The 11,269-nt window shown below is 43.9% G+C and overlaps 1 protein-coding gene across 1 annotated transcript in view; it reads left to right on the top strand.

Moving 5' to 3' along the window:
* ATAD2 (ATPase family, AAA domain containing 2) overlaps nucleotides 1–11,269 on the top strand; it is a 68,167-nt gene that overhangs the window by 42,154 nt on the left and 14,744 nt on the right. The window contains exons 19-23 of the mRNA XM_021717916.1: nucleotides 3,540–3,675; nucleotides 4,510–4,706; nucleotides 5,609–5,768; nucleotides 8,287–8,409; nucleotides 8,854–8,997. Coding sequence (XP_021573591.1) covers nucleotides 3,540–3,675; nucleotides 4,510–4,706; nucleotides 5,609–5,768; nucleotides 8,287–8,409; nucleotides 8,854–8,997 — 760 coding nt within the window. The remainder of the gene's footprint in view (nucleotides 1–3,539; nucleotides 3,676–4,509; nucleotides 4,707–5,608; nucleotides 5,769–8,286; nucleotides 8,410–8,853; nucleotides 8,998–11,269) is intronic.

Here is an 11,269-nt window from a genome sequence, read left to right on the forward strand (position 1 = left end):
TATGTAATGCCTCAGTAAGAAATGACACCCTAACGCCAGGCTCCATGGCTCAGCCTGTAATCTCACGCCTTGGGAGGCTGAGGTGAGTGGATTGCCTGAGCCCGCGGGTTCAAGACCCACCTGGGCAACTTGGTGAGGCCTCATCTCTACAATAAATCACAAAATTACCCAGGTGTGGTAGTGCGCACCTGTAGTTCTAGCTACTTGGAAAGCTGAGGCAGAAGGATTGCCGGAGCCCATCAGGTCGAGGCTGCGGTGGCCAGAAGCAGCCACTGCACTCCAGTCTGGGCAACAGAGTGAGACTCCAACTCAAAAAATAAAAAAAGCCAGGCTCGGTGGCTCAGCCTGTAATCCCATGCCTTTGGGAGGCAGAGATGAGTGAATTGCCTGAGCCCGCAGGTTCGAGATCCACCTGGGCAACTTGGTGAGACATCATCTCTACAGTAAATCAAAAATTAGCCAGGTGTGGTAGCGCACGCCTATAGCTCCAGCTACTTGGAAGGCTGAGGCGGAAAGATCGCCGGAGCCCAGCAGGTCGAGGCTGCAGTGGCCAGGAGCGTGCCGCTGCCCTCCAGCCTGGGCGACAGAGTGAGACTCCAACTCAACAAAAAAAGGAAATGACACCCAGCTCTTTGAGAGGCCAGGAGTTCCAGACCAGCCTGGGCAATGTAACAAGGTTGTATCTACAAAAAAATTAAAAATTAGTCAGATGTGGTAGTGTGTACCTGTAGTCCTAGATACTTGGGAGGCTGAGGTGAGAGGATCACTTGAACCCAGGAATTTGAGACTGTGGCGAACTATTATCATATTATTACACCACTGCACTCCAGCCTGGGTGACAGAACCAGACCCTGTCTCACACACACACAGAAAAATGACATTTGAGGAAAGATTTGAGAAAGTAATGAACCAGTGAAGCATCTGAGGAGCAGAAGATCCTGGCAGAGGCCCTCTGAGGCTGAACTGTGTCTGGCATGTTGGAGAGCTAGGAAAAAGGGCAGGTGATGGAGAGGGCGGAAGCTAGCACAAGGCCAGGGCGATGGAGAGGGCAGGGGCAAGGGAGTGCAGGAGGAAGTGTGCTCACTCTGCAGACATTCAGGCTAAGAGGCTTTCTCGTTTCGTCGTATCGTCTTCCAGGTTGCTTTCATTCCCTCCACATTCCACTGGCCAGAACTCAGTCACATAGCCATACCTCCCTGTGAGGGAGGCTGGAAAATAGGACGTCTCTGTGTGCCCAAAAGATGAGCATGTGGGTGCTGGTAATGACAGGCTTTGTTACCCATCACACTAGTTGTCATTGCAACGTTCTAGTCACTCTCCTGAATGTGTTTCTCTTTTTTTTTTTTTTTTTTTTTTTTTGAGTTGGAATCTCACTCTGTTGCCCAGACTGGAGTGCAGTGGCCACTCCTGCCACTGCAGCCTCGACCTGCTGGGCTCCGGCGATCCTTCTGCTTCAGCCTTCCAAGTAGCCGGAATTACAGGCATGTGCTACCACACCCGGCTGATTTTTTGATTTGTTGTAGAGATAAGGTCTCGCCACCCAGGTGGATCTTGAACCCGTGGGCTCAGGCAATCCACTCACCTCAGCCTCCCAAAGGTGCAGGATTACAGGCTGAGCCACCGAGCCTGACTCATTTTAACCATTTTTAAACATACAATTCAATGACATTAAGTACATTAACAGTGTTGACCAACCATTACCACTATCTGTTTTCAGAGGTTTCTTATCACGGGCAAAAACTCTGTGCCTACCAAATAATAACTCCCCATTCTTTTCTTGCCCACCCCATGATGATAGCAACCTCTCACACTATCTGTCTCTTTGAATGTATTTTAGGTACTACATATCATATTGTCTTTTGTGTGTGTCGTGTTTTGCTTAGCATAATGTTTTCGGAGTTCACCTTTGTCGTACCTTGTGTCTGAATTTGATTCCTTGTAGAGTTGAATAATGTTCCATTGTATGTATACACCACATTTGTTTATTCATTTATCTGATGATGGACATTTGGGTTGACTTCACCTCCTAACTTTTGTAATGCTGCTATGATTATTGGTTTACAAATATTGGTTTGAATCTTTGTTTTCAGTTCTTTTGGGTATATACCTAGAAATGGAATTGCTGGGTCACATGCTAATTTTTTTTTTGAGTTGGAGTCTCTCTCTTTGTTGTCCAGGCTGGAGTGCAGTGGCACGTTCACAGCCACCGCAGCCTCAACCTTCTGGACTCAGGCGATCCTTCTGCCTCAATCTTCCAAGTAGTTGGAACTAGAGACTCGTGTCACCACATCTGGCTAGTTTTTGTGATTTGTTGTAGAGATGAGGTCTCACCAAGTTGACCAGGTTGGTCTTGAACCCCCGGGGTCAGGCCTTCCAAAGTGCTGGGACTACAGGCTGAGCCACTGTACCCGGCCCATTTTACATTCTTTTTTTTTTAAGATTGGAGAATATAGTTTATTTAGAAAGTAAATTAGAGAGACAGAGAGGAGATTCACCTTCCTGAGGTAAAGGAGGAGCCAAAGCTTAAGGAAGCATGACCTGACCACCGCTCAAGTACGTGGCCACACCGTAGCTTAGCCAGGCCGTGGCCCCGTTTTACCTTCTTGTGAGCAGTCCATGAGGCCTTCGACTGCTCCATATCCTTGCAAACACGTTTTCCACCTTTATGTCTTTTGAACAAATGTTCTTTACAATATCTCATGGCTCACTTTGAGTTGTAAGCGTGAATTCACTGGTCTCAGAAAGCCCTTATTATCATGTCGGTGCCTTTATTGATTTAGTTTGAGTTCTTGAGTTTTAAAGATCTCGTGACTTTTAGTTCCTCTTCTATTATAAACATGGTTTATACATAAATTCAGCATTCCTAAAACACTTACTTAAAAAAATAACCTCTTTGCCAGGTTCGGTGGCTTTGCCTATAATCCCATGCCTTTGGGAGGCAGAGGTGAGTGAATTGCCTGAGCCCACAGGTTCAAGATCCACCTGGGCATCTTGACGAGACCTCATCTCTACATAAAATCAAAAATTAGCCAGGCGTGGTAGCACGCTCCTGTAGTTCCAGCTACTTGGAAGGCTGAGGCGGAAGGATCGCCGGAGCCCAGCAGGTCGAGGCTGCGGTGGCCAGGAGCGTTCCACTGCCCTTCTGCCTGGGTGAGGGAGTGAGACTCTAACTCAAAGATAGATAGATAGATAGATAGATTCATTCATTCTTGATATAACTTAGATTGTCATTAAAAATATGTGTATTAAAACCCATTAGTATATTAAATGCTTGGTGCATGCATTTCATATCCATTTGTGTGTGTGTGTGTGTGTGTGTGTGTGTGTGTGTGTGTATGCTGCATATGTGTATATGCTGCTTAGAGATGCTGCTGGATTTTTGAGGACTTGGATTTTTGGTTTGTTTTGGACATGACCCTGCCGTCGGTCGGGGGTTGTGCCGGATGCACAGTGCTTGCACACCACTGTAAAGTCTAAACCTTGTGAGTCGGGGACTGTCCATATATACCTCATATATTGCATTTCTTTTCTTTCTTAAGGTGCAAGAATTGTTTGTCCGTGGCTATGGAGAGATTTTTAATGTCCAGTTACCGGGTAAAGAAGAACGTACAAAATTTTTTGAAGATTTAATTCTAAAACAAGCTGCTAAACCTCCTGTATCTAAAAAGAAAGCAGGTTAGTTTCTGTATCAAGGTTATTTAAGAACGTTGAAGAAGGGGTAATAAAATACCAGTTAATGGTATTGATATCTGTCTAATAACAGTCATGAGTGTGATGCATGCATCGCCTAAAAATGCGTTCTCCCCATGAAAATGGACCGCGCTCTTACGGTGCGCAAGGTCTCCCTTCCAAGCTCGTCCTGAGCACTCTCTTCTTCCAGAGTGCTCTGACCACCCATCCCTCTTCCCACTCTTTGCCTTTCTGTCTCTGTCCCCATCTCCGTCCTTCTGGTAGACCTCAGTTTTTCTTTATTATGAAGCCTTTCCTAACTTATCTAGGAAATTGTGTCTGCCTTTATGACCCATCATACTTGTTCTGTCCTAGTGTGACCTCGCAGCAATATACTCATGCCTCTTACTCCCTTAATAGATGGCGAGCTTATTGAGGCAGAACTTTCATATCCTTTTTTTATCCTGAGTAGTCAGGTATCTATTTAAACAAGATTAAACATTGATTATATTTAAAACCTGCTACAGTTTTTCATTTGTTCAAAAATTAGCTAGTAAAGAAGACCTTTTAATAATTCAAATCTTTTTATCCTGGAAACAATGCATTTTCAATTGCCTTAAAGCTAATAACTTGTGGGAATTAGCATTCCAAACAACAAGTTACTAATCATTTCCATAGGGTCAGAGGTGAAGATGGTAGTACTTTTGTGTTCCCAGTCCTTGGATTCCTGGCAGATGTAAGGAAGGTAACCCCTTAAAGCCATATGCTATGTGCACTGACTCATTCATCCCCCTTAGTATTATGGAGGAAGAGTATCTAGAACCTTCTATCCCTGTGAAGTTTTGCAGGCCTTAGAGGTACTCCCAGTGGCACCACCACCTGAGCCAAAACCACTGACAACAGAAGAAGTAGAACGGCTGGAAGAGCAAGAAGAAGACACGTTTAGAGAACTGAGGATTTTCTTAAGAAATGTTACACACAGGCTTGCTGTTGACAAGCGATTCCGAGCCTTCACGAAGCCTGTGGACCCTGATGAGGTATTTAATCTTCGGATCAAATGTATTCTAGGCCATAATGCTTCAAAATCAGGGACTACTTGAAGAGCTTATATAGTTCTCTGTCTGTACTCTGAATGCGTTTTCTCTTTATGGACACATGTCCATATAGACATAGTGATAGAGATAGTGTCCTAAGCACATGGAGACTTGAAGAGCTATATAGCACCTTTCCTTTCTGCAGGCAGCTGTGTCTGCCTAACCCCAAGCATTGTAGAAGTACTTTGGGAATGTCCTTTTAAATTTTATTTGTGTTTTGTTTAGAGACATGGTCTCACTCTCTTGCCCAGGCTAGAGTATAGTGGTGTGTGACTGTAGCTTACTGCAGCCTCGAATTCCGGGGTTCAAACCATCCTCCAACCTCATCCTCTCAGAAAGCTAGGACTACAGGTGTGTGCCGCCACACCTGACTGATTTTTTAAAAAGGTTTTGTAGAGACAAGAGTCGGTCTTGCTATGTTGTACTAACTAGTCTCAAACTTCTGACCTTAAGCAGTCCTCTTGCCTTGGCCTCCAAAGTGCTGGGATTACAGACATGAGCTCCCATGCCCAACTGAGAATGTCCTAGTGCCACATAATAATACCCTGACCCATACAGTTGGAAGTCAGCTGAAATGCCAGGTCTTAAGTTGCCATGGAAGAATGGGTGGCAGTTGGGTAAGGAGAGAATATGGGATGTCACCAGAGAAGGCAGCTGTGCAAGTATAAGAGTAAAAAGAGTAAATGCAGACGCAGTGAGCCTCAGGTAGAAAGAGACAAAGGTTTCATGTTAATAGTCATCATGATCTCTTATACTTTCATTCTCTATCCCCAGATGGCCTGGCAGAGAAACTTAACTTGATGTTTCTAACATTTAGAGCTAACTTAGTGATTTGCACATTTTAGGTTCCTGATTATGTCACTGTAATAAAGCATCCAATGGACCTTTCATCCGTCATCAGTAAAATTGATCTACACAAGTATCTGACTGTGAAAGACTATTTGAGAGATATTGATCTCATCTGTAATAATGCTTTGGAATACAACCCAGACAGAGACCCTGGAGGTGAGCGCTCATGAGTTGCTTTCAGGAGGTGGAGTGGGGACAGCTAGTACTGAATGGGGGTTGATTTTTATGTCGGATGATATTCTACAAGCATTTTGCAGTCCCAGTGCTATTTAATTCTTGCAACAACCTTAGCCCAATTTTACAGCTGGTGAAGATGAAGTTTAGAGTGGTTAAAGACCTCGCTCAAGATCACACTGCCAGGAACAGGCAGGGGCAGAATTTGAATTTCACACCCAAATCCCTGTTTTGTTTTTATTGTTATTTTTTGAGTTGGAGTTTCACTCCGTCGCCCATGCTGGAGTGCAGTGGCACACCTACGCCCACCCCAGCATCGACCTGCTGAGCCCAGGTGACCCTTTCACCTCAGCCTTCCAAGTTGCCGGAACTACAGGCACATTCTACCATGCCTGGCTAATTTTTTGATTTATTGTAGAGACAAGGCCTCGCCAAATTGCCCAGACTGTTCTCAAACCTGTGGGCTCAGGCAGTCCCCTCACCTCGGCCTCCCGAAGTGCTGGGATTACAGACTTGAGCCACCACGCCTGACCCCTGTTTATTAACAATTGGGACAGAATGACTTGTTTATTACTTTGTATATCTGTGTTCTTTCTCAAAGTGGAAAAACAGACACTCTGAAATCAAATAGGTTTAAAAGTATTTTATTAGTTAAGACCATTACAATTTTTATTATGAAAGTAATATATAGTATAATGATTGCTAATAGTAATATTTTTTAAAAACCAGAGTCTTTCATTTTCTTTCTTCAAAGGTGGGCACTGTTGAGTTTGGGGCTGTCTTTCCAAATCTTTTTTCTACTCTCACCTGTCCCTCAATCAATACAATTGAATGGGTAATGTACGTTACCTTATAAGCCTGCTTCACTATGCAATCTATGCATTTAATAGAATTATACTTACACCCATAAGTTTACACAAATTTTATAAATAAAATTTTATGAAGGATTTTTAATTGCTTGTTCTACAACTTATTTCCAAAAAATGTTCTTTCTCAGGTGCTTAGTTTATTTTTTTCTAGCTTTCTACTCTTGTTTTATGAATGTAGTGTTCTTTATCAGTGAATAAAAAATATATTTTCTTTTCTTTCTTTCCTTTTTTTTTTTTTGAGTCAGAGTCTCACTCTGTCACCCAGGCTGGAGTGTAACGGCACACTCATGGCCATCCCAGCCTCGACCTGCTGGGCTCAGGTGATCCTCTTGCTTCCAAGTAGCTGGAACTACCACCACCCCGGGTAATTTTTTGATATATCATAGACACGAGGTCTCGGCAAGTTGCCCAGGTTGGTCTCTAACCCCTGGGCTCAGGCAGTCCTCTCACCTCAGCCTCCCAAAGTGCAAAAAAATACATTTTTTTTTTTTGAGTTTGAGTCTCACTCTGTCACCCAGACTGGAGTGCAATGGCCGCTCCCGGCCACCGCAGCCTCGACCTGCTGGGCTCCAGCAATCCTTCCACCTCAGCCTTCCAAGTGGCTGGAACTACAGGTGTGCGCTACCATGCCCAGCTAATTTTTGATTTATTGTATAGATGAGGTCTCGTCAAGTTACCCAGGCGGGTCTCGAACCCTTGGACTCAGGCAATCCACTCACCTCGGCCTCCCAAAGTGCTGGGATTACAGGCTAAGCCACCGAGCCCGGCTAAAAATACATTTTTAATAGGTCTGTTTTCTGCATTTTTTCCTCAAGTACATTGACTTTCTGTTTTTAAATTAATGGTGCTTATACATTTTGCATTAGCATAGGGAGCTGTTGAGAGTTTCCTCAACAATTAAAGAACTCACTGTTCCTCCCCTCCCAGTCCTGTACCTGCTCTTCAGATTTCTGGTGGGAAGCAGGCTAGCAAGCGGGCACCCTTAATTGTGGGAAGAAGGGTGCAGGTATCCTGGAGGCTCAGGGCTTTTTCTGACCCATTGAAATCATGCTGCTGAGAGTGATTATTGCATCCTGTTGTTCTGTGAGGGACATTGGTCTGTCAGTTCACACAGTCTTGCATTCTTTTATTACCTGTGTTCTGCTTCAAAACATTTTCCAGTTTACAGCACTCATACTCTGAGCTTAATAACTTTTCCAGTGTTTCCTATGTAGGTTTCCTTGTCTGCTTAGTTTCTCTGTCAGTGCAATAACGTCCACTGTATCTCTTGCAAACTTCTTCACATTTTTTGTTACTAATGACACTAATAGTCTTCCCGTTTGTTTTTTGTTATCATCATTGTTTAGTCTCTTTCTATTGACTGATCCTTTTTTTCCTGACATTTCAAAGAGATCCATACAGGTCAGAGCAATAAAATTGTTTGGGTTTAGTCTGCCATATTACATCAGATGTCCAGAACATTAGATTAGCACCAAAAAGAGGACAGCACAATTCCAGTAATTTTTATTGTTTATTGTAAAAGTAAAAAGGAGTTGTAAGGACTACTGTCTTAGCCCAAGCTATTGAGTTTGCTTCTGGTATATTACTGACGGGGAAATTAAGAATTGTGGAATTTTTAACTCATTTCACAGATCGCCTTATTAGGCATAGAGCTTGTGCTTTAAGAGACACTGCTTATGCCATAATTAAAGAAGAACTCGATGAAGACTTTGAGCAACTTTGTGAAGAAATTCAGGAATCTAGAAAGAAAAGAGGTAGGAAAGTAATTTGGCATCAGAAAAATATGCTTTTGTGTTTTTTTGGTTTTTTTAGCTTTTTTTTTTTGTTTTTGCATTGGAGTCTCGCTCTGTCACCCAGGCTGGAGTGCAGTGGCACACTCACACCCACACACAGCAGCTTTGACCTGCTGGGCTCAGGTGATCCTTCCACCTCAGCCTTCAGGTAGCTGGAACTACAGGTGTGCACCACTATGCCCACCTAATTTCTTGATTTATTGTAGAGATGAGGTCTCGCCAAGTTGCCCAGGCTGGTCTTGAACCCATGGGCTCAGGCAGTCCTCTCATCTCGGCCTCCCAAAATGCTGGGATTATAGGCGTTAACCACTGCACCCAGCCTGCTTTCGTGTTTTGAGTACTTTTTCTTAATGTAATTTTGAAACCTGAAAGTCCCTTTTGACATCTCACATCTCTATTTATAAGGTTGTAGCTCCTCGAAATATGCCCCATCTTACTACCACGTGATGCCAAAGCAAAACTCCACTTCTGCTGGTGACACAAGGTCAGACCTAGAGCAGAACGTGAAGCTGAAGCCACCCAGTGCTCCCATGGCGTGCAGTACCCCTGGTGAGTGGCGGGAGAGCCTCACATGGGAATGTGACCCTTCTCTGCCTGTGTCATCTGCTTCATACCTCCGTTTCCTTATTTCTACTGATACCGTGAATTGCACTGGTTTTGTGACTATTGAGACAACTTTGCATTCCTGAGATAAATCCAAGTTCATTATGTTCCACTTGCAGTCCCAGCTCACCATCCAGTTGTGGGTTGACATGATTTGAAGCTGATGTCTGTGAGTTCTGGTCTGTTTCCTGTTCCTTCTTATTCTTAGTACGTAACTGTATAGAGCACCAACCCAAAGCTTGTGGAGATTTTCAAGGCCTACCTTCTTGGCAGTCTCTTATTTCCAATTTTTGTTCTTTAACCCCCACCAGTGTCAGGCTCTGCTCAGCCTGTTACTCATTTGTTTTCCGGGATTTTGCCAACAATTTCTCACTGCCTTGTCAGATCTCTTCTTGGTTGGGGGAAGGGGTTGCTGAGGTGTGAACCTTCCCTTATGGTATGGCAAACATGTGTATCCTCAAATGGGTGACTGAGATGATAGGTCAAGAGCAAGCTGTTCTTTTAAAAACATGAATGGCAGCAACTGGGAAAAGAGGATGACAGAAGAATGTCAAGAGACCTCCACCCCAGCATGTTCTTGGTCAGCTCAACTTTATTTATTTATTTTTTGAGTTGGAGTCTCACTCTGTCACGCAGATTGGAGTGCAGTTTGGCATGCTCCCGGCCACTGCAGCCTCGACCTGCTGTGTTCCAGTGATCCTTCTGCCACAGCCTTCCAAGTAGCCTGAACTACAGGTGCGTGCTACCACGCCTGGCTAATTTTTTTATTTATCATAGAAACGAGGTCTCACCAAGTTACCCGGGTGGGTCTTGAACCTGCAGGCTTAGGTAATCCACTTACCTCGGCCTCCCAAAGTGCTGGAATGACAGGCTAAGCCACCAAGCCCGAACAATCAGCTCAACTTTAAGCAAGTATGTATATGGACATGGACATTTAGGGCGTGGAAGTTTCCTTCCTTAAAACAATTCCTAGCTATATGCCCAATAGAATTGTATATGTTATGTCCACCAAAAGACACATACAAGATTATTCAAAGAAGCAGTAATAGCCCAACCCTGGGAACAACTTGTGCCCACCAAGAAAAATATGGAGTAGTACAACACACAGTGAGATTGATTAGACTTCAACTAATGCAGTGGCCTGGATCAATCTCCCAAAAGATGTTGAGTGAATCCTAGACATACTTTTAGATAGGATACAAAGTTTTTAGATATATATTTTTATTTGACATGCATATGAAGTCAAAAATGGGTAAAACTAATCAGTGGTGCTAGAAATCAAGGTATTGTTTACCTTAGGATATTGTGACTAGAATCAGGGTAACTTCAGGGTGTTGTTAGTACATGTTCTGTTTCTTGATTTGGGTGCTGATTACTTGGGTTTCTTCAGTTCGTAGGTCTTTACTGTCTGTGTTTCTTGAGTACAGCTGACCCTTGAACTGAGTGGGTTGAAATTGCACAAGTTCACTTAGGTGCAGATTTTTTTCAGTAAATATAGTGGAAAGATTTTTGTAGATTTGCAACCATTTGAAAAAACTTATAGATAGCCTGTAGCCTAGAAATAGCAAAAAAAACTTGTTTTGGTTTCTTTCTTTTTTCTTTCTTTTTTTTTTTTTTTTTTTTTTGAGTTGGAGTCTCACTCTGTTGCCCATAATGGAGTGCAGTGGCCGCTCCCGGCCACCACAGACTCGACCTGCTGGGCTCCGGCGATCCTTCCGCCTCAGCTTTCCAAGTAGCTGGAACTACAGGCGCGTGCTACCATACCTGGCTAATTTTTTGATTTATTGTAGAGATGAGGTCTCACCAAGTTGCCCAGGCGGGTCTCGAACCCGCGGGCTCAGACAATCCACTCACCTCAGCCTCCCGAGGCGTGGGATTACAGGCTGAGCCACCAAGCCCGGCCTTTTTTCATTTTTTTGAGTTGGAGTCTCACTCTGTTGCCCAGGCTGGAGTGCAGTGACATACTGCTCACAGCCACTGCAGTCTTGACTTCTTGGACTCAGGTGATCCTTCCAAATACCTGGAACTACAGGCACCTGCCACCATGCCTAGCTAATTTTCGTTTTATAGTAGAGATGACGTCTTGCCAAGTTGCCTAGGCTGGTCTCAAACCTGTGGACTCAGGCAATCCTCTCTCCTCTCACCTCCCAAAATGCTGGGATTATAGGCATGAACCACTGCGCCTGGCTTGCAAAAAAATTTTTTTTTTTTTTTTTTG

Source organism: Carlito syrichta, unplaced genomic scaffold, assembly GCF_000164805.1.
Source record: "Carlito syrichta isolate Samal-C Ts95f unplaced genomic scaffold, Tarsius_syrichta-2.0.1 Scaffold311510, whole genome shotgun sequence".
NCBI classification, from domain to species: domain Eukaryota; kingdom Metazoa; phylum Chordata; class Mammalia; order Primates; family Tarsiidae; genus Carlito; species Carlito syrichta.